The following is a 24,344-nucleotide window of genomic DNA, read 5'->3' as shown; positions in this document are numbered from 1 at the left end:
TATATAGTGACTCTAAACAGGAACAACAAAAACGAGCTCCTAAATTCAGAGAGAACAAACTGCTGGTTTCCAGAGGCAGGGAGTGGAGAGTAGGTAAAAATGGGTGAAGAGGGTCAAAAAGTATCCACTCCCAGGTATAAAATAAATCCTGCTGCTGCTGCTGCTGCTGCTGCTAAGTCGCTTCAGTCATGTCTGACTCTGTGCGACCCCAGAGACGGCAGCCTACCAGGCTCCCCCGTTCCTGGGATTCTCCAGGCAAGAACACTGGAGTGGGTTGCCATTTCCTTCTCCAATGCAGGAAAGTGAAAAGTGAAAGTGAAGTCGCTCAGTCGTGTCTGACTCTTCGAAACCCCATGGACTGCAGCCCACCAGGCCCCTCTGTTCACGGGATTTTCCAGGCAAGAGTACTGGAGTGGGGTGCCATTGCTTTCTCTGAAAATAAATCCTAAGGATGTAGAAAAACAAAATAAAGTGGGGATGCTAATAGTATTTAGAGGCTTCTCTGGTGGCTCAGCAGTGAAGAATCCACCTGCAATGCAGGAGATGTGAGAGACTCTGATTCAATCCCTGGGTCAGGAAGATCCCCTGGAGGAGGAAATGTCAACCCACTCCAATATTCTTGCCTGAGACATCCCATGGACAGAAGAGCCTGGAGGGCTACTGTCCATGAGGTTGAAAGAGTCATTTACAACTGCGTATATGACTGAACATGCACACACGCTCAGTAGTATTTACGTCAGTGGGTGTTTTAACTGTGTTTTCTTAGATTTGTTATGTCTATTCGGCGTCCGTTCATCACAGCATCAAACTATCAGCCAAGTGTTGACCTCTCTCCTGAGTGGGCAGACTGGCTGCTCCAAGGCCGGGTCCCCAACCCTTATTATCCAGTTCTCACACACCAAACCCACACTCCCCATCCTCATCAAACCAGGGCCAAGTACTAGGCAACTAGAAACACCTTATAGCAACCCCCCCCCCCCGCCCCGCCCCTGGAACTATTCAGATCAGCCAGTTCTAGACTTGTTTACTCTGCTTTGCTATTCTTTCTCACAGAGACCCCAGCTAGAGACTCCAGCCTAGACTTCCACCTCCTGACCACAGCCTGGCCCTGAGTGCTGTGACCTGCCCCTTCCTCTCCGGAAAGGTGAGTCATAAAAGTCTTGTTTCAGTGGATCAACCTCCTGATGTCATCACTCAGTCACTTCCACAAATTAAAATCACACAAGTGTAATTTTAGAACAATCAAACTGTGTGAAGATTAAATTAGGAGAAAACTTCTAAAGAGCTTCGTGGAGTGTCAGGCACATAGGAAGAAAAGTGTGAGTGTTAGTGTTACTATTAATAAATAGCTTCCCATCGAACTTGGAGTAAAATTCAAAGCCCTTCCTTAGTTGAGGTTCCCCAGCTCATGTTCCTGCCTCTCTCTCCAGCCAGGGCTGGCTTTGTGGGCTTGGGACCTGTGCAGTGGCACGTAGCCTGGTGCTCAGAAGGGCCCCATGGTTGCTTTAATGCTGGACTGCTGCCATCCTGTAATTCTTAGTATGTTTTCACACTGTTCATTGTGAACTGGGCCCACAAAGCACAGAGCCAGCTGGGCCATTAAGGTCCAGCCCCACCAACGTTTTTTTGGCCCTGTGTACACTCCCAAATATAACCTTCCCGTTTGTCTTCATTTGATGAATTCATATGCATCCTCAGCTTAAATCTCTTCTCAGAAAGGCCTTTCTGGAGCATCCTCCCCACTCCTCCCATCCCCCGTTACTCTGTATCTTAGCTCCTTGCTTGTTCCTTTATAGGAAAGACATGGTATTTGTTAAGATTTGAATTTCTCTCTTACTAGAATCAATAGTGTCACTTCCATGAAGGTAGAGACCACAACTGACTTGTTGGCTGGGATACCCTGGGGGCCTCTTAGAACAAAGCCTGACAGCCTCAGTGATTTGTTAGCTGAGTGAACTCAGAACCTGCTTTAAGATCACATTGCTGACCTTATAGAAGCTGATCATTCCCTTGGTCCGGTCACCACTCTTTCTCTAAATATCTTTTACATGTAAATATTGTTTACATGGCTAAGTCTGATTTCTCTGAATTTTAAGGAGTCCCCAAAATCTAAATATTGTCTCTTCTCCCCAGTCCCTGGCTGAATCATGAATTTCACATACAATTTAAGGATTAAATGTAAGGTGATTTGGGGGTCCTTTTGTTACCTAGGAGGATGATAAAGGTAAATTATTATTTGATAGGTTAAGAGCACAAATTGTCATTTTGGGGGTTAACCACTAAAAGAAGAGCAAAGGAGGATTAGGGTATAATTTTCAACCTAACAGGAGACAAAGGTAGAATGAAAAAAATGATCTAAAGGAAGACAAAAATGGGGGAGAAGGAATAGATGTAACAAACAAAACTCATTAAGAAGGTGATAGACTTCTATCTAAATATGTCAGTAATATTTTATATACAATGGCTTAAATGATCAAGTTCAAGGACAAAGACTTTCATTATAGGTTCTAAAAAATACTGAATTGTATGCTGTTTAACCTGATAATAAAAGTTTGAAAGCAAAGGTTTAAAAATATATATCATACAAACACTAAAAGAAATATATAGCTATTTAAGATCTGAAAAATAGATTTTTAAGACATTTTTAAAAAAGATACAGAAGACTGGTTCAAAGATAACAGGTTCACTTTGCCAGGAAGATGAAAGATACTAAGTATGCACACACCAAATCATGTGGCATAAGAAGACACACAGCAAAATCTGACAGAACTCTAAAGAGTATATAGATAATCCACCGATAAAGAGGTTTAATCATGCTTTTGGAAGTAGACAAAACACAAGATCAGATTTTAAAAACATGACTTGACTGGACTCCAGGCCCCAGTGACTTTACCACTAAGATTTATCACATACGTAAGGGAGAAATAACTCCAATATTAAACAAATCCTCCCAGCTACAAAAACACAAAGTACTCCTCAACTCATTTTATGAGACTAACACCATCTTCATTCCAAAGCCTAATAGGGACAGTTTGAGAAAGAACAAGTATAAAACAATTTTATTCCAAAAGTTGGACAAAACTTCTAAATATTAGTAAATCAAATTAATCTATTTTAAAAAAGAATAATGCATTATGACCAAGTTGGATTTATCTCAATAATTCAAAGTTGATTCAACATTAAAAAAAATCCATCATAAAGTCATCACATTAATAGATTAAATGAGATAATCACATGCCAATGCTCTGTGGCAACCTAGAGAGGTGGGATGGGGAGGCAAGTGGGAGGGAGGTTTAGAAGGAAGAGGATGCGTGTATCTCTGTGGCAGATTCATGGTGTTATATAGCAGAAATCATTACAATATTGTAAGCTAACTATCCTCCAATTAAAAATAAACTTAAAAAACCTGAGAATCACATTTTAATAGATGCAGGAAGTCTGTTAAAATTCACATTCTTTTATGATAAACAGCTATCAGCAAATTTGAAACCTAATGGTAAAACCAGAAAGCTTTTCAATTAGCAGAAAGATGGTTATCTGTTATCATTTGTATGTAATACTTCATTGAAGATCACAGGCAAGATACAGGAAAGAAAGAAATCTAATATTCATACATTTGACTGTGTATATGAAGAGTCTAAATATAAATTAATATAACTTATATACATTTAAGGTGGTTGAATAAAACATTTGAAACCAACCATTAGGAATGAAATTTTTTAAATATCATAAGTATAACATCACATAAAAAAGTATCACACACCTAGAAATTAACCTTGCAAAAGGCATTTCAGTCCTCTGGGGAGAACCTGCATATTTTTATTGAGATTAAAGAATACCTCAGTCCATAAAAGAAGAGGTAGACCATGTTTGAGGATTTTAAAATTCAATATGTAAACAGTCAATTTCCAACACATTGAATTATAATTTCAATGCAATCCCATCAAAATTCCAACAGGGTGTTTTTCTGGCTAGTTTATTTAAAAATACATACGGAAATGCAAAGGAACAAGAATATCCATGACACTCTTGAAGGAAAAGGTAGCAGAACTACTCTAGTTAGCAAAACCTAAGTGTAAGGCTGTTCTGTGCTTAGCTGCTCAGTCGCGTCATACTCTCTGCAGCTCCAGTGACTGTGGCTGACCAGGCTCCTCTGCCCATGGAATTCTCCAGGCAAGAACACTGGAGTGTGTTGCCATTTCCTTCTCCAGGGGATCTTCCCAACCCAGTGATCGAACCTGTTTCTTGCATTGGCAGGCAGATTCTTTACCACAGAGCCATGACGGAAGCCTGTTATGTAGCAATAGCTAACTAGTACACGTGTCAGTTGGGCTAGATTGGCTGAGTTCACTCAGCATTACAGTTCCCTTCTGTGTTGGAGAACTGAGCTTCTCAGGACCCCTTCTGTGTGCGTTCCGGTTTATTACCCAGTGTGAGGACTGCAGGTGAGATACAGGGTGTCCGTGAGCTCAGCCAGATGACCATGGTTTCAAACCTTCCCCACCCACAGCTTCCTCATCTCTGTTGGAGGAACTCCATCCTTCTAGTGGCCAGCCCAAACACCTGGAGTTTTTCTTCTGGTTTCTAACAGTACATCCAATCCACAAAGACCTCCTGATAGCTACAGTTTTAAAAGGTAGCCTGAATCTGACCATTTTATCTCCTCCATTACTATCCTGCTGGCCTAGCTCATCATCTCTCTCGCCTAAATCGAACAGTTCATTTTTACGCATCTCCATTTCTTAGTCTGTTCCCATGAAATACGAGTGATACTTTTAAAAAGTCAAATCATGAATGCTGCTGCTCAAAACCATGAACAGCTCCCGTTCCAGAGTAGAGTCTAAGCCTCGTTGTGGCCCACATGCCCTCCACAGGCCTTCCCCTCTCTCCTTTCCGATCTCATCTCTACCGCTTCCCTCGTGTTCCTTCTGCCTGCAGCCACATTGGCCTCTCTGCTCTTCCTCAGACATCCCAGATGGATGTACACTGTCCTAAGCCTTCGCCTAGGTGGCTTCCTCCTTTCCAGCAGCTCTTCTCACAGATGGCTCTTCAAACCACCTAGAGGGCCCCTAGAGGGTCAATAGGTCTGGGGTGAGCTTAAAGATCTGCATTTCTAGTAAGTTTCCAAGAAATGCTAATTCTAATGCGGCTAGTGTGAGGACCACGTTTTGAGAAGCTGTACCCTAGGGCCTCTGTTGATGTAATACATTAAATTCTCCTGTATGCATCTAGAATAAATGTTCTATACCACCCTAGGGAGAATTGCGAAAATGACCACCAACATCATTTTGTGTCCGGTAGAATTCCAGGTGAACGAGGCTGTGAAATAGCTTTAGGGCGGACCCTCCATCTCTAAGTCTTTGTTCAGGTGTCAACTTCTCAGTGAGATCTACCCAGATGACCCCACTTAATAGTGTGATCTCTCCCCATCTCCACTCTCTCAACTCCCCTGATGTTCAGCTCCTTTTCCTTTTTTGCCATAGCACTGAAGACCTAATGTATTGCAATCTACTTACTTGTATGTGGTTTAGTGTCTCTCTCCTAACTGGAATGTAAATTCCAAGGTGCAGGGATCTTTGGTTTTTATTGCAAGGGCTGAACAGACTCTTTTGAATATAAATGAAATATTTGATTTGCAAATGAGTTGAATTCTTTCATCTTCTCAGCAGAATATAAACTCATTTTTTATTAAATGTACTGACTTGACTATATATGTTCACAGAAGAGTGCAGTAGTGGTAAAAACAGACTTCTGAGATCAGATACACCTGGATTCAAAAGTCAGCCTCACTGTTTTTCTCCATGGAACTATGAAGAAAGGCACACTTTTTAAAAATAAAAATCTCAAATAACTTCAGAAAAACTCTATTTTAAAACTTGACAATAAAACCTTTACCTAACCTTTCCATAGCACCTTCTGGCAAGAAGTTTTCCAATATATATCAAATAAAGTGTAGACTAATAATACCTTGCTGTTTCACTGACATTGAGAAAGTACTTCAAGTTCAACCCCCATAAAATATTGGCATCTCCACTGACAGTATTCATCCAGGAATGGGTTTCTGGTTCTTTGGGTTCTAGTGACCTTCTTACATGGGGACCCAAACCCCACTACAGAGCTAAAATCTCACATATCTTATCCCGAGCATTTGAGAGAAAAAGAGTTGCTTACAAATGTGAATACTCTGCCTACGCACTTTAGGTCTGACTGACCTGTTCAAGAGCATCACAATGCTTTCACGATTGCGGTGAAACATAGGTGTGGGGTTGGTATCATTTATGCTGCACATTCATGCGTGACCTGATATTGCCGAAATAGTCTTTATTTCTAAACATTCCAAAACAGCGGTGTACACAGTAACAAATAGTAAGTCATATCCCGTAAGAAAGCATTCATTAGTGCAAATGGATTTTGTAAAAGGTCTATCAAAAAGATTTATTTGCTTTAAAATGCATTCATTTCCAGAAGCATTGTTAATAAAACGTTACAGTTTCATCCTCTGTAAAAGTTTTGAAAATCAATTGTGGTACAGTAGCAAACACTGCAGGTATTAAGTGCAATGAGCTCATGATGCCATTATAAATATGAAAGCCAGGAATGACAATAAGTTAACAATGAAAACAACAAGACCCATTTCACGCTGCTGTCTGGCTGTCTCCTTGCAATGCTTCAGCTTACATTGTGCTCATTCAACAGAAAATTATGTCTCAATTGTGTGATGGATTTTTGCTGATATATCCCTAGAGCTAAAAAAATAGTACCTTACCACAAAAATATTTTTATGGCACAAAATTTAAGTTGTTCCATAGTGGTTCACATAGGTGTAAAAAGAAATAGGCACAAAAAATAAAATTCCTGTAAACTATAAAAAAGTAAATTTCAAAGCATACGTTATATAACCTAGTTGTAAATATGCAATGTATTAAAATACAGAACATGTAATGGGAAGATGTTTAGAACATGTAAGTAAATTGAACAGGTTAAAAAAAAGAAACAAAAACCTCAGATGGCAAAGAAAGCATTATGGATACACCTCAACTCTCTCAAAAAGGATTCAGGTACATTATCAGTTCTACAAAAACGTCCTAGCTCTAAGTGTCACAATACTGCAACCGCGGATCTGTGAACGTTGCAGTATCTCAGGCAAATATTTAAGTGCAATAATTAGTCTCTGGTGATTGGTCCACTGAAAAACAATGCAGTAAATGTGTTAAAATGCAGAAGGGAAAGAATATCCTGACACCCGCTGTTACCCAGCCAGCTGGGTAACACGACCCTCATTTCCAGTTCTTTCCCACTCCTCAAGGGTACAGAAAACTGCATCAGTAGCAACCGTCTCTCCAGTTTCCATCCCTCAGCGTGCTGAGTGAAGACAGAGGCTTTGGAGGCTGAAGGAAACTGTGAAAGGATTAAAAAAGGAAATGGCTTGTAAGTAACCCCACAAGTCATCGCGCTCTGGTCTCCCCACCCTCACCCCAGCAGTGACAGCGTGCTGGCACTTTCCCCTGTGTGCCTTGGGGTTCTGGCCGTCAACATGCCCATCCTCAGGAATATCCAGTTCCCAGCACGCTGCCACGAGTGTTGTATGTGCACAGGCAGATGTGCAACATAAGGGGAAAACGACCAATATCCTTAAGTGTAGTAAGAGCATTTTAAAATCAGAGAGAAAGATAAACATGACAGAAAAATGGCCTGAAAACATCAGTGGTTGCTTCACTGAAAATTTCTTCATGTAATTCTATTTGTATTCAATCTTACAGATAATCAAGAGATTTGCCTATTATGTTGGCAGCAAATTTTTAAAAAGTGTTAAAACCAATGTTTGCCTAAGTTTGGGGAACCAGACCCTCTATCTGGCAATGACAGCCTATCCAGGAGATTAGTTCGAAGACAGACATCCAAGGACAAATGTACTGTCCACAGGTAACATATGCATCAAACAATGTGATTCTATTCAGTCATGAATGAAACACAGCCCTGCACTGAACTAACACGCACGAAAGTGATTTCTATCTGGATAGTAAGATTATTTACTTTTGTTTTGCAATAGTTTCTAAATTTGCTTTTGATCTGAGCACCTATTATGCATCAGAAAATAAAAACTATACATACCTAATGCATAAATAAAAAAAATTTGTTTCCACATCCTTTGCAAACTGTCACCATGGCTCCCCTCCCTCTCCTCCTTCAAATACTAATTTCTTGTAAGAGTTGTATGTATTTACTGCCTCCATTGTCGCATCATCTAATTTGTCAACTCACTTTTATGGAATTGTTTTTTAACCATAAAACACTCCAGCAGATCCACTTCAGAAAGGACACAACATGACTGTGAGCTCATTGAACATGTGCCCGGCAAGCAATGTGCAATTTAAAAAATTCTACCTGGAACATACCAAAGTTCCCAACATAAGCTAATAAACCCCAACTAAACACCACTTTGAGCGACTGGACTGAACTGAACTGAAACGTCACTAAGATGCTTTTTAAATCATGACTGTGGGAGGAGGGTGTGTTGTGTACATGCCTAACATCATTTGTGCCCATTCTGATTAAAAAAAACAAAAAAAAAAGATTGAAAAATATTGAATCCAGAGGCAGGAGGTCACGAGTCAGGCCACAAGGGGAAGAGTAACCGACCAGGGTTAGACAGAGGAAATGTCAGGGTGGTGCCTGCGGCGGTTTCTAACTGCAGACCACGAACAGGGTTACAAGGAAGAACGGACCAAGGCTCTCACCTTCTGACAGGCTGTGCAATTTTGCTTCGAGGCAGATTACTCCCATTTATTGCCAGTGAAGGTCTTGGAAGTGCGCTGCGGCCCATGATGCCCGAAGCTGCAGCTTTGGTGGGGGTGGGGATCCCCGTGTTGGAGTATAACTGTAAGCTGTTGGATAAGGGCGCGTTACTGCTGCCCTGGACGGTTGGGCTCACGTAGGCCGTGGCTTTAAGAGGCTGCCGCACTGATGCTGGGAAATGTCCCACGCTGTGGATCCTGTGCTGGAGCTGTCCTGGGGACGGAACTAGGAGGAGAGAGAACATGTACACGTTCACCACTGTCTGCACGTGTGTCGTACCCAAAGACACTGATGCTGTCTGAAAGGGTTTTAAATGTACACATGAAGGTATCTGCATACTGGGCCCAGTGTCTTCTGAAACACCATATACATAAAGTGTTATCGTTTAGCAGCTAAGTTGTGCTAATCCAACTCTTTGCAACTCCATGGACTGTAGCACGCCAGGCTAAAGGCACCCAAACGTTAAGCCTAGAACGAAATGAAATTGTGACATGAACACACTCATGTAACCATATCCACATCAAGACAGCAAACACTGCCGGCGCTTCAGCAGCTTCTCACGCATCCTCTCCCAATCAACACGCCCCGCAAGTGACTGTTACTTTCATTTTTATCACCACAGATTTGTTATTCCTATTTTGATCTTCATGTAAATGGAATTACAGAGTATGTTCTCTTCTGTGACTGGCTTCTTTGACTCAACATTATGTTTTTGAGATTTATCCATATATTTGCATTGCTGTGTGGTATTCCACAGAATGTATGTTAAAATCCATTCTCCTGATGATGCAAAGCTTGGTTACTTCCAAGTCTGGGGTTTTATGAACATTCTTGAATACGCATTGGTGTTCAGATGTATTATATTACAAGTATATTCCAAATTTATAACTATTAGGATAATGAAGTTATCAAAGCTGCTGAACATAACATCAAAATAGAAAAAAAATCAGTTGTATTTCTAAATTATCAGTGAACTAAAATTTGAAAAAAATGCTACTTATGAAAGCATTTTTAAGATAAAATACTTAGGAATAAACTTAACTATAGCTGTATTAAACCTCTATACAGGAAGCTACAAAACTTTGACAGATAAGACCTAAGTAAATGAGGGGATATTCCATGTTAATGAATTAGAAAACTAATATTGCTAAGATACCAATTCTAAAATTTAACTACAGATTAAATGAAATTTCAAAAAGTATATCATTTGAAATGAAACTCCAGAAGAGTTATTTCAGGAAGGCAGTCCTATTAGTCCCATTAACTCTCCTACACACAAGACAGATAACTACATTGAGTTTAAAAAGAAATAACAGAGAAACTAGTCAAGATTAATAGACACAAGCCTAATTTTACAAATGAGAAAACAAGGATCAGAAAGGATACACCGTTTCCCATGCATGTATGACTAAGAAAAGACCCAGACTCGAGCTGTTGCCTGCAAACCTAGCGTCTTCCTTCTGGAGTTGCCTCTCCAACCTTCTCTGTTCACTCTGTTCGCTCCAGAAGGCACACCAGTCCAGAACTAGCTCTTCACGAAACACACACATGATGTTTATATACACGCATGATGTTCATATACATGCATGATGTATAAAGGATATTTGCTTAGGGATCAAAGTCAATGAGAACAGAGTCCTGAGATCTGAAACAAGTTCACGACTGACCTCCTCTTACACATTAACACTCAAGTTCTTTTGTTTCTCTCATTATTATGCTTGAGTTACACACAATGATTTTTCTATTTCATTTCTTTATGTTTATTAATTGCAATTCTTCTATAAAGAAGAATTTCCCCTCTTCTCCATTTATTCAATTAAGTATGAAGCTATGATGATTTAATCTATGGGTTATAATCTTTTAATATAATCATTTATTCTGTAGCTCAATCTGTCGCAGGTTTGGTCTCTGGGAGTTTCATCAAGCTGTTTCCTGTATCCTTTTGACATGCTCTCATCATTTTTTCAGGACTTCCATCAAGACTTTTCATTGTTTGTAGGGTATGTTCTATTTTGGGTTACTTACATTTTTCTGGCACTCAAACTGTGCTACTGATCCACACCGAATTAGAGTTCACAAAAACTCCTCACCATCACCCTGTTTGCTACTGTCATGACTGTATTTTCCCCTTCTATGTTTATACTGTTGACTTTTATACTCAAGCACAGAACTTCTATCTCAGTTAAATTTCATCATGATGTATTTGGCCATCTGCCCTAACCTCCTGACATAAAATTAGAAAGCAGTCCTCAGTTTCCCACCATTAGTTCCTAGGCCATCTTCTGTGTCTTTACACAAGCCTTTAATTCAAATATTAATAGATGAAGACCTAAGATCCAGCCCTACAGTGTTCATTTATACATTTGTTCAAACATCTCCTGAGAGCTCAATGTGCCCAGCAGCAAGTCAGGTGCTGGGGACAGAAAGTCAGATGAACTATGGTCCACACCTAGGAAAAGCCAGTAAGCCAGTATGGAAGATGAACATTAACGACAGTACAGTGTGACACAGTGAATGACACAAGCAGCAACCAGAAACCTGACCCATTCTCAACCTGTGGAGGAACCTAGGGTAGTTTATCAGGGGCACCAAGGAGTCTGCTGGGTGGAAACCTAAGCCATCTGGTTGATGGTGCTCGGCCACACACTTGGCCTTCCAGGTCTGGGTACATCAATACTGGGCCTGTGGCCTTGAATCTGCCTCCCAGGGGTCAGTCTTGGACTTAACCCTGACTACCCATACAGGTCAGAGAAGGCAATGGCACCCCACTCCAGCACTCTTGCCTGGAAAATCCCATGGACGGAGGAGCCTGGTGGGCTGCAGTCCATGGGGTCGCGAAGAGTCGGACACGACTGAGCGACTTCACTTTCATTTTTCACTTTCATGCATTGGAGAAGGAAATGGCAACCCACTCCAGTGTTCTTGCCTGGAGAATCCCAGGGATGGGGGAGCCTGGTAGGCTGCCATCTATGGGGTCGCACAGAGTCGGACATGACTGAAGTGACTTAGCAGCAGCAGCAACCCATACAGGCAGCATTCGTGGGGGGCAGGGAACCTGGAGCCAAGACTTCCCAACACAAAGTGAGAACACAAGAACGCTAGACTGTACTCTCACCATGCTCCTCATCACTGGGTAAAACATACAGAGAATGAAAGACTGTGGGCAAACTGCAATGAAGTAGGTAAATCCTACTCTTCAGTCACACTAAAACAGAACTTCATTTGCCCCGGGAAAGCTATGGACTGATGCAAAACAAGACCACAGTAAGAGCTGGACAGAATAGCTGTGCTTTCCTCTGAGTAAATATATCAAGTGCACAGCTAGAAAGAGGCAGGACCGCACAGAAAACATTTTTGTATGATGAGTAAAGAGATCAATCACCATTCAGGGCTTCTACTTCTATCCTTAGGTATAAAGGCTAACATACAATTTGCTAATTATTAATTGGTAACATATAATTTGCTAATTATTAACAGGCACCAGTGAAAATACTTCTTAATGGTGAAATACAAAATAAAAGTCAAAAGGATAACTTTCTCTGTAGTGTTCAGAGAAAGAAAGAAAAATGAAATAGTAAGATATTTTCCTAATGGTGTTATAACTAACTGAAATTACCAAAAAATCTGTCATACTTACTACAAGACTGTATTCTTGAAATTCCATTGCAGCTCCATGCAAGCTTGAGTCAAAACTCTGACTATTCCGCACGGTGACTGGAGAACTCCCATTGCTACTAATAGTGGTTGTACTTGGCATCCGAGCTAGGTTAGGCATACTTCTTCGGAGCTTGTCTAGAAAAGTATTTTACTGTGTTAAAAAAAATCACTACTTATGCTGATTAAGACACTAGATTTCAAAAGTAAATACAAAGAGAAATCATATTTTGTTCAATGACAAACAAATTATAATACGTGTTATGAACTCTAAGAAGCTGATTACCCCTCGTATAGGGAGACACTTAATATCTTCAGAAAGGCTCCACCAAACAAACAGCTAATGGAAAGCATTTTTTCTTTAAAAAAGGGAGGGATTAGCTAGTCAATTAGCTGTCTGTTCTTAGATAAAATTATATCAAAATGAGGTTAGACAATAATCTTACAGCCATTAACATTAAAAAAAAAAAAAAAACCCTAGAAATTGTTACATGTTAGTTAAAAAAAACACCTAGAGGTGTCAAACCAATTATTACTGAAACTTTTGGTAGAACATCAAAAAGGAAGAAATTTTTAAAATTCTAACTTGAGATGTTTTGAGAAAGCCACTCATCACATCAACATGATCACATTAACTTCTGGAAAGTTTTAAGGGTCATGAGTATGCCACCAAACCTTTGGAGACTTCAGACACTTCCCTTTCTTTTTCTTGCTGAATACACCTTCTACCACTAAGAGGCAGCAGAGAGTAAGCCACACACAGACCTCTATGAATTTTAATTCAGCCACGAAGCAACTTAGCATGTATGCACACACAAGACTGTAGCTCTACAATGTAGACAGTTTTCTCTTTATTAATACCACGCCCGCCAAGCCAATGTATATATATCAGGTCATTCAAGCTCAGAAAACAGATATATTTGAATACTAAGCAAAAACCCATTCAAGGACAAACCTGATTGCTTTTTCTCTCCTTCACACAGACACAGCTCCATCTACATCACTTAGATCCCTGAAGTCACCTAATCTAGAAAGGGGTGTTAGCTTCCAAGTTTCACCTCCCTTCTTCCTCCTCAACTCCAAGTCCTGTCAATTCTGCCTCGTAAATATTTAACACATCTCCATCTACCACCCTAGCACAGACCTCATGATCTGTCATCCACATTTTCACAGAATCATCTTAACAGGTTTCTGTGCACCGTCTGTTCCTCCCCACCTTCCATATAGCTGGTGACTTTCAGCCACTTCCTAAAACCCTCCAATCACTCCCCTTCCCCTTCCTCTGAAAGCCCAAGCTCCTGGGCTGAGCAAAGACCCTTCCAAGGTGTGGTCCCTGCAGACCTCTCCACCCTCACCTCCTGCTGCCCCTGCCTCACAGCCTGCTCGCCAACCAGAGTGAACCACAGCGTTTCCAAATACTTCACATGTCCCTGCATCCGTGAGCATGCTGGTCCTTCCTCTTGGACACCATTCCTCATTTTATGGAATGAATGAATAAACGCATATTTATGCTATACAGTGGGCTTCCCTTATGGCTCAGCTGGTAAAGAATGTGCCTGCAATGTGGGAGACCTGGTTCGATCCCTGCATTGTGAAGAGTCCCTGGAGAAGGGAACGGCTACCCACTCCCCATTCTGACCTGGAAAATTTCATGGACTATATAGTGCATGGGGTCGCAAAGAGTCAGACATTGCGGAGCAACTTTCACTCACTCATGGTATACAGTGTGTTAGGCGAGTTTCCAACTCTCAATGGGATTATAGTCTAGACCATTGTTTCTCAATCTTTTCTTCTATTACCATCTTTAGGGATCCATTAAGGAATAAAGGCAGCAGCCAGTTACCCACCAAACATCTAAAGCTAGCCTTCCCGTCAATACAGGTCCTCAGGATAATACCAACATGTCACTGATCACCCTCCTCCCCCGCCAAATCCTAAAAATTACAGTTAGCAAATGTTTTGTAAGATTTAATCATTTATCATACTTAGCAAACTACTCAAAATACAGTAGTCCCTCCCTTTCTTAACAGCAGGTGATACGTTTCAAGACCCTCGGGAATGCCTGAATCCATCAATAGTATTAATACATAGTACTGAACTTTATAAAGCTTCCCTGGTGGCTCAGACGGTAAAGTATATGCCTGAAGTGCAGGAGACCCAGATTCAATCCCTGGATTGGGAAGATCCCCTGGAGAAGGGAATGGCAACCCACTCCAGCATTCTTGCCTAGAGAATGCCATGGACAGAGGAGTCTGGTGGGCTACAGTCATGGAGTCACAGAGAGTCAGACACCACTGAGTGACTAACACACACAATGAACCTTAGGAAGTTTCTCCTGCACAGGTACTGACGGGCAGGTAGCATGCAGAGCCTGGATACACCTGACAGAGGGAGGACGCGTGTCCCACCTGGGACACAGCAGGAAGGCACAAGATTTCCTCACAGTACTCAGGACAGCACACGCTTTAAAACTTACAACTCTGTATTTCTGGAATTTTCCATTTAACATTTTCAGACTGCAGATGACCATGGGTAACCGAAGTCACAGGTAAGGAGGGACTACTGAGTGCTCCTTTTAATCCCATGAGCCCCAGAAATATTCCAAGGACTTTGAAGAGCCATCCCTTTTGAACCCAAGCAGGGTAGGAGCTATGGAAATAGTTATTACCACACATTTCTGTTTTATTTTTAATTAAATTAGATCAGTATTATAACAATTGTTTTCTTCCATCTATATTATTTTAATAATTTAGAAAAATAATTGATAGATTAGTTTCCAAGTTACAACTCTTATTCTACAATTTTGTTTAAATAATACTGTGGTAACAAATGAAGGTTCAGATATCTGCGCCATATTAGTAAAAGTTTAAAAAAAAGTGGAAATGAGGATACAACCTTTACTTTTTAGCACTTTTAACTTTGTCAGCAATTTTTGTTTCAGGAGAAACAGTCATCATTTCATTGATTCCTTATAAAAACTTAGGTTAAAGGATTACATGTTACACGAAGGAGAACCTATATCAGATGACTTGATACCTGAGTTTTCTAAGAAAGGGATGTTACTTATCTACATTTTGTAACCAAATGAATGAAAACTCAGAGACATGGGAAGACAGGGAAAGGTGTAAGTGGTAGGCCAGACTGGCAACTCAGCGTCTACCAGCCTTCACAGCTTGTGTGCTCAGCCATCAAGTTGATCAGCCAGACGTTCAATCCAGAGAACTGCTGTTATCTTCCATTTCCTTTGCATGTAGAGACCAGCCCTTTTAGAGAAATAAAACTACCACAGTCAGACACTAGCCTGAGATATGTTTCCATTTTCCTAATAGGAACCATCGTAACACAGGTTTAGGTAAACCTAATCCTTTTCATAATGGTGTTGAATGTAAGTTAACACCACTTTTCTAAGGGGGAAAAATGATCCCACTGACAATACTAATCAAGATGCAGAGGGAGCATCTACTGGATAGGCAGGATATGACAAAAAAAAAAAAAAACCCTTCATGGGAACAACTCTGGGTGCTCTCTCCCGCAGTTTTAATGATCCGGTAGTTACTGTCTTTGATATTATGAGCTTTAATGAATTGATCATCAATGGCAGTCACTTTACCTGCCACAGTTTTCTTTTAGATTTGAAATCTGAAAGTATTAAACAGAGATAAGTTCTAACTATTAAACCTTAAATATGTTCAAATGATCTCTCAATTAGCATGAAAATTACAAGTACAGAGGAAGATAAAGTAAAAACTTCGTACATGCTGGCAGGTGATGACTAGTACAATTTGTATCTGCCCTTGCAACATTTTTAAATAACTTGCTTAAATGATCATTTCTGGGCCCAGGTGTGAGAAATGGTACTACATAATAATTCAAAAATATAAGTCTATAAATATGGCTTGTTTCTCCATACGCTACAGGATTTGTGTGTGAGGGTTGGACTGATCGTTATCGTAAAAACATACCAGGCTAAAATATCACATGATTATTCTCCATGTAGTTCTTGGAAGTCATGATCTATAACTCCTGGGAGTGAGGAAGGAAGATAAATGATGAAGAGGGAGGTAGAAAAAAAATACAAAAGAGAATAACATATATTCCAACCCTCTGTGTTGACATCAGGACACATCACCTTGCTGTTACCACACACAACCTCAGCCTCCATATCCACACTGCTGTGCAGACCTAACTCTAGATGTCAAGAAGTCAGGGGAAAGCACACTCCAGCATCCCCTAGGTCTCCACATGCACAAGCAGCAGCCTCGCCAAGCACCGTCGTCCAGGCTCACCATCCAGCATTCTGAGCCAGAGGCAGGTGGGGAGAGACGCGGGGTTTCGAGAAAGACAAGGGAGGGTGCAGCTCTGTGCCTCCAACTCTATGAAGCTCTTCCACGAGCCCCTCAACTCCCGCAACCCTGCCGCACTATACTTATACCAGGCGCAACATAAAGATGCTTCCCATTTCTGACTCCATCTGTTACATCACAGAGGTTTTCTTGAAGCTGTAAATCTCTAAGTCTGAGACACGTAATCAAAAGCGGATCAATCAGAGACTTAAGTGTACATCAACTGAACTGGTAAGGCCTTGAGGCTGTACTTAAGTTCACCTCAGAAACAATCCATTTCTTGGCCACATAGGAAAGATCTAAGCATATCAGATACCAAAACGGCCTACAACCTACCTCCTTCATTGGTCCTGTTTGGCTGCTGATCTGGAGTCTGGACTTGAGGTGAATAATACTGTTGCTGCTGGTAATTATTTGAAGGAAAATACTGCGAACTGGGGCTCCTCCTACACTCCCGAATGCTGGAGAAAGTCTGTGAATGGGGTATTCCTCTTTGGAAAGGGGAACATCTTGGAAGACGGGGCTGAGGTGGTGGCAAATGATCGAATTCCTCCTCATCCTCCAGGCTGAATCGATCATATTCTTGATCACTACATGTCCCTTTTTTCCTGAATTCAGTGACACACTGGAGCTGTGTCTCGACACAGATGCTGAAGTAGAAGCATAGTCTTGCCTGAGACCTGTAAGAACAACAGGAAATACTATTACCTTAGGAGACATTTCAGTTTGGCTTAATTATTGAGTTCTAGTTCATCAAATATTGCAGGAAAATTCATGCCAAGCACACGATTCAAATGGAGACCCGCTGTCTTGCTCTTAGTTTATTAAAACCCAAGAAAATAGACACATTTACCTACCAAACGGACAGCTAATACTAGACTATCCTGTTTTAGGGGAAAAAAAAAACTGCCCTAATTCCAGGGATGATTAAATACACGGCTCCAGTTCATTAATCAGTGTCTGTCAATATCCCTAAGCAATTCCTGATGAAATCTGGAGAGATGCTTAGGAAGGGTGCGTAGGAAAACCTATTCATCATCATTAGGAGCAGTTAACTGTGAGTTAAGACAATTCAAAGAATCAACTCTCTGCCCATGTAGGCGCTCCTTCTGCTCCCCACCCCAGCTTTCAAAGTCAAAGGAAAGTTCAAAACCTAAGGCACAATATTTTCCTAACAAGGTCACTTCTCTTGTTCTTTTTGTTACTAATATTACCTTTTTCAAAGCATGCTAACACTTCAAAACTTCAGTAGTTTCTGGGGTCATCCTCAATGACAGTCATCTAAAAATAGTCAACCTGCAAGTCTCTACTTATTTATCTCACTGCCAACTCACAACTTTTTTTAAAGTGGCCTGTGCCTGACTACTTAACTCCTGAGGCTGACATCTCATCTCTCAGCTACCTGTTTTTTAGAAAGAGTTACTGTCAGTTTACTGTCATAGAATATAAAATAATCACTTTTCCTTTCAAAATGTTATCTTATTTAATCCTGCACAAGAAACATAGTGTTTCTCATAGCAGCCTTGCTCAATTCTAAAAGCAGGAAACTGTTTTTGCTCAAATGATACTTGGCTATTTCTATTTATGTTGGCCTGAGAAGCTAACTCCAAAATAAGCTTAGCCCAGTTCTGTGATCTACATCTTCTCTTGCTTTTTGATACCATTAATACCATGGAAGTCGTTCACTCTCAGATTACTTGCTGTAACTTTATTGCACAACCATTTCCAATTATCCCCTAAACTGTCCCATTTCTAATTATCTCTTCCATAATTATGTATCTTGAGAAATATATGTTTTTTATTGAAATATAGTTAACTTACAATGTTTTGTTAATTTCTACTGCATGGCAAAGTGATTCTTTTTCTTTATGGTTCATCTCAGGATACTGAGATAGTTCCCTCTGCTACACAGCAGGCTCTTGTTGTTTATCCACTCTCTATATTAAAAAGTTTGCATCTGAGAAGGCATTTTTAGTGGACTGTTTATTAAGATAACTGCACACTCACTTTGCCCACTTTCCTTGATGGTATCACTGTGCAAAATCGTAGCATAAGAGGACAACTAGAATACTGGCAGTGATACAAACCCATCAGACTTAGATTTTCCCACTATTATTTATATATATGTACATGTGTTCGTATTAAATTCTATACAATTTTATCACCTGTAGACTGGTATAACTACCACCACACTCCAAACTGCTACAGGCTCCCCAAATCCCTCATGCTGCCCTCTTATAACCATGCCCACCTCCCTCCTGAGAGCCCACATCGTGTCCCATGTCCCTGAGCCCAACAGCCACTATTATGCCATCCATTTCTAAAATGTCATTCCAAAATGTTATCTAAAGGGAATTATACAGTATGCAACCTGGGGCATCTTTTTCACTCAGCATAATTCCCTGGAGATACACCCAAGATGGTATGTCTATCAGACTTTCTTCTTTCTTCTTGCTGAGTAGTACTCCACAGTATGGAGGTATCCCAGCTTGACGGACCACTTATTATTGAAGGACATCAGAGATCATTCTGGTTTTTAGCTATTATTACAAATAAAGCTGCTATGCACATTCATGTACATGTTTTGTGTTTTTGAACACAAGTTTCCATCGTTCTAGGATAAATGCCTAAGAATACAATTGTGCTGGGCCTTATAGAAATGGCAGTTACTCTAAGAAACTGGCAAACTGTTTCCACAGTGGCTATACTGGCAATGTTTTTACATTCACGTATTTTGGCTGGAGTACATCTCAATATTTTACAATGGTCATGAGACTGAGAAGCACTTAACTCCTCTACCTCCAGAGTAGGATGGTATAAGAGAAAGAATAGAACTGTTTGCCCATTAACTGGGGGAGAAATGCCTGAAATCTTAGATTTCAAGTAGAAGCCTCTAGTGTAAGACGTTTTCTAGTTTACAAAGAGGAACATACTTTCTTCTTGCAGACGAGCCATGATCTGAACATCTGTGAGGTCCTGTAACTTGTATCCCATGGAGATAGAATCGTCTTCCAGCTCAGAAGTACTCAGCTCACTGTCTATGGATGACTGGGGACTCAGAGGGGAGCCCCTGGATGTGTAACCTAAAAACAAGGAAGCACGTTTGTTATTAACTCTAAAGAACTGATATCTGTAAGTGCTTTACAGTTTATACATCAACAGTCAGCAAATCAAGGCATTCTCCAATCCAAGGACACAGAGTGGCTGATGGATATATAAAAACAGAAAAAAAAAGAGACTCCTCTGTATTTTTCCTGTTTTCATAAGTCACCAAAAAAAAAAAACGGCCAGCACACCACTGTGACAAGACAATGGCAAGACAATACGCGTGTTCTCACGTGTCTGTAATTCACATGCACAAAACCACTCATCTTCTGGTTTCAAAGTGCGTGTTTATAGTTCGAAAACCACTCTCTGCTGTACACTACAAAAACTGTCAAGAAGGTAGATTTCAGTAGATTTCACGTTACATGTATTGTTTACCACCATAAGACAAGAAAAATCAATCATGCTAAACCTGCATCCTATTAGCTTAACTATATGCCTACAGGCATTAAGAGGCACATGCTGTACACTTCCAATTAATAATAAGACACGCTTGTTGCTGGTAATAATGGATTATATATTTTAAAATAAATTTTAATCTGGTACTTTTTTTAAACAGGTGCAAACAGCAGTGCCAGACATGGATAAGAATATCATACATAAAAGGCACATGTCCACACAAAAGCACACACAAAACCTTCATAAACCTTGACCACTCTATCTGTGATGATAGAGTCCTCACAGGAGACTAGAAGTCACTCATGAAAGTAAGCAGTGACTTGAGATAAGACAACCAAGGAAGAAAGGACCCAAGAGAGAAAATTATAAGAATGGAATCACACCAGTGCTCAAACAATGAAGGAACTGTTGAGATGGCCATCACATATAAAGCTACTATGACTATTCTTTCTATATAACCCTGACTTAAAAAGTGATCAAAAAGTTTTTAAACAAGATATAAAAGTCTTATAATCTTCAACCATTATGAAAGTACCTCTATTTTGTTCAACATTTAATTTTAAAAGCACATTTGGAAATACATATATGTAATATACACATTTGATAAGGAGGTAAAGCTGCCTGCTATACAAAATGAAGAGCAGATTAATGATATTAAAGTATAAATTAATGCTAGCCTTTTTCGTACAAAGTAGATATGCAGCAAACTCCCCATCATGATAAAATTACCCTCAAGCTTTGCAATGAAAGGTGGATTATTTTTTAAGCTGTGTTTGGTGACCGATTCACAAAGTAAGCAGCTAATCAAGAAGTTGAAATATTACCTGTTCTTTCAGGTGTTAGTATTGCTTTATTTGAGGTTTTAGAGAAGCTGGGAGTATTAATGCCATTGCTATAAGGGCTGAGTCTCGCCACAGGACTATAAGGAAAAGCCAGTGAGACATTTGAAGGGAAGAGACTTCGCCATCGGCTGGCTGTCACAGAAGCAGAAAATAAACAGCAGCAGTTAGCCATACAGAAGCAAACGTGGACTGGTCAGAGAGAAAGGGAAGAGGTTAAAAAAAAACGAAGAGACAAAGCAACTTTTCACTCTTAACTGCCTCTCATTTCTCTTAGGGAAAAATATGTAAAAACGGGCTATTTGTGAATAAGGGTCCTATTTCTACCACCATGAAGAACAAATCAATCGGGAGCACCTTGCTCACAGTCAGTATGTCTATATAACAGTGAAAATTTGTCTTTAATTTCCTCATTATGAATGTTTTCTGTTTTTCTATTTCTGCACAAAAAAACTTAAATGTTTTAATAATATAAAATGTTAAGGTCAAAAGAAAAATTCAAAGCAATTTATCTTTATAATTACAGAAACAGTTCTTTTAATATTAACTGTTAATGGTCCTATAGTTTTGTCCTAAAGTTTATTTTCAATCCATTTACTATTAACAAATGTTGATCAAAATATTTTTATGAAAACTTGTTCATGGATTATGGAAGAAACTTAAAATGACTACCACATTTCTGAATGGGCTTGAGGCCAAAACAAATTTTATGGAAAAATGATCTATAAAAATACCACAAGGGTGTATATACACCAAAACTTACTGATAGTTATTTTAGATAGCAGGCATAGAGATAATTGATAATCTGTTGGATTTTTTTCTTCATAAAAAAATATTTCCCAAATTTTCTGCACTGAACATGTTATTTATGCAACTTTTAAAGGTAGGATTACACACATTATTAATTTAATACTATAAAATACGGAAGAAAGGAAATGGCAACCCACTCCGGTATTCTTGCCTGGGAAACCTCATGGACAAAGAAGCTGGGTGGGCTACAGTCCATGGGGTCACGAAGAGTCGGACACAACTTAGCAACTAAACAAACAAGGAACAAGGAGGAATGTACCTGCATGGGCAGGTGATCTAACTGTACATTATCTCACACGTCCTAATTAACATATTTCCCTCCTCCATAAAAAATATAAATTAAATTAAGTTTCACTTTGAGCAGTAATTTGGTTATATTTGCTGGAAATCTGACAAAACTTGAAGAAACATGTATAAAAAGGACTGCTCTGAAATGCACCCCCCAGGACACTTTTAATGAGCGATGCTAATGAGCAAATAGCTGAAAAGTGTTCAAAAATGGGGGGCAGTGGGGTGGAAAAGAAGAAGCTGTGGGCTGTGGGCAGGCAAGAAAGTTAACGAGCTTCAATCCCAGGGCTGGTGAGGTCCTTGCAAAATATCACCAAGGTTACTTACAAGAGCAAAATGCTTCCTGTTACTTTGGCAAGAATTATCGAGAGATAGTACATCCCATATGAACAACTACAGAAGTACCTGTTCCCTATAAAGATGAAAGAACTAGCTGAGGAATTTGCATTCAGCAATTCCGTTTTCAGAATCCACACTTTTCAAGAACTGGACTCTGCCAGGAAGCCACGTTCCTGGTTGACACGTCACGACCCTTATCCAACATGCAATTCTCTGGGGGTTAAGGAGTCCTTCCCAACCTGCCCAGAGCAGAGATGTGCAGAGCTGGTATTCCTTGCCCTAAACCACCAGATATGTAAACTGAGCCCCAGATACACTGAGAAATAGCAGTTAAGATGCAACACCCACTATGTAGTTTGTTTCATACCTTCAAAGTTTCTCATTAACAATTCTATATTAAAGAAAAAAGCAACACCCAACTGCTCTTTCTGACTGCTCACCTGCTTAACAGATGATGTTATGTCACACCAGTCTGATCACTCACCAGATTACAGTGATTGCGTGTTCTCACCCACAGATGCAGGCGACAACGCATCACAACTAAACAGCATTCATTACTCTGCACAATGACTTCTGTGACCCAGCCACCCAGTATAATGGCACAGTGATTGTGGCTATGACAGCAAGATCCCAACTAAGAACACAATTAGCACCTATTGCGAGAAAGAAAGCCCTGCATTGTCCTCTCGGCATGGAGGATTTTAAGAAAAGGGAGGAGAACTGTTGCGGAGGCAAGCAAACAAAACAATGATGTTGTATTAGTGCCCATGGTGGTGGTGGAGGAGGAGAGGGGAGGAGAGTGGAAGCCACTGCATCCCAGTTATTCTTCACTCTGTAGCTGAAGAACTGGAACAACTTTAACGGGAAGCATTTTCACAGAGATTAGAAACAAACAAGAGAACTTTTCACAAGGCAGTTCTGCTTTTTCCAATTAATTTAATGGATTTTCTGCATATAAGGGTATCAAATTATTTGAGAGGCTTAATATGATGATTAGAATGACCCTAAGAATCTACGTATGGATGTGAGAGTTGGACCGTAAAAAAAACCTGAGCGTCCAAGAACTGATGCTTTTAAACTGTGATTTTGGAGAAGACTCTTTGAGGGTCCCTTGGACCGCAAGGAGATCAAACCAGTCAATCCTAAAGGAAATCAGTCCTAAAAGCTCCAACACTTTGGCCACCTGATGCGAAGAACTGACTCATTGGAAAAGACCCTGATGCTGAGAAAGATTGAAGGCAGAAGGAGAAGGAGATGACAGATGATGAGATGGTTGGATGGCATCACCAACTCAATGGACATGAGTTTGAGCAAGCTCTGGGAGTTGGTGATGGACAGGGAAGCCTGGCGTGCTGCAGTTCATGGGGTCGCAAAGAGTCAGACATGACTGAGTGACTGAACTGAAGAAAGGAGCAAGACAATTTTTTGATGAAGGCCAAAATGAGTGATAAACTTCTAAACAGCTAATTTTCCTATCTTCCTACTCCAGAGTTTTAAGTAAAGGCCTTCTTCAACTTGGATTAAACAGACTTGTTTGGCAAGTCTTAACTTGGCAAGTCGTTCATCCCTAAATACCTAAGTTCGACTTTCCACCAGAACACTTCTGTCTGCACTGTGTGGTCCTACAGCCACTTCCTTGATCAATACCCTGGCCATCTCTTGCTATTCCTTCACCAACTTCCGGCCACCCATGCCACCCTCAGCCAGCTTGCTCTGACCATCACCAGCAGGCTTGTGGCGGTCACTGACCACTTTTAACCATGTTGCTCTC

The 24,344-nt window shown here is 40.3% G+C and overlaps 1 protein-coding gene and 1 long non-coding RNA gene across 2 annotated transcripts in view; one reads left to right on the top strand and one right to left on the bottom strand.

Moving 5' to 3' along the window:
* Positions 1–5,662: 5,662 nt before the first annotated feature.
* The window catches only part of SLAIN1 (SLAIN motif family member 1), a 53,196-nt gene continuing 34,514 nt past the window's right edge, over positions 5,663–24,344 (bottom strand). Inside the window, 8 exon segments of the mRNA XM_027557755.1 lie at positions 5,663–7,398; positions 8,739–9,021; positions 12,434–12,463; positions 12,466–12,588; positions 17,130–17,399; positions 17,402–17,473; positions 19,727–19,876; positions 21,122–21,271. Of these exon segments, the coding sequence (XP_027413556.1) occupies positions 7,323–7,398; positions 8,739–9,021; positions 12,434–12,463; positions 12,466–12,588; positions 17,130–17,399; positions 17,402–17,473; positions 19,727–19,876; positions 21,122–21,271 (1,154 nt within the window). The 3' untranslated portion in view covers positions 5,663–7,322.
* LOC113902449 lies at positions 7,339–7,889 on the top strand. The gene is made up of 2 exons (XR_003513825.1): positions 7,339–7,428; positions 7,761–7,889. It is a non-coding gene; the product is annotated as an uncharacterized LOC113902449 (long non-coding RNA).

This window comes from Bos indicus x Bos taurus, chromosome 12 (assembly GCF_003369695.1).
Source record: "Bos indicus x Bos taurus breed Angus x Brahman F1 hybrid chromosome 12, Bos_hybrid_MaternalHap_v2.0, whole genome shotgun sequence".
NCBI lineage: Eukaryota > Metazoa > Chordata > Mammalia > Artiodactyla > Bovidae > Bos > Bos indicus x Bos taurus.
Note: the sequence above shows the minus strand (reverse complement) of the source record. Positions and strands in the feature narration are given on the sequence as shown.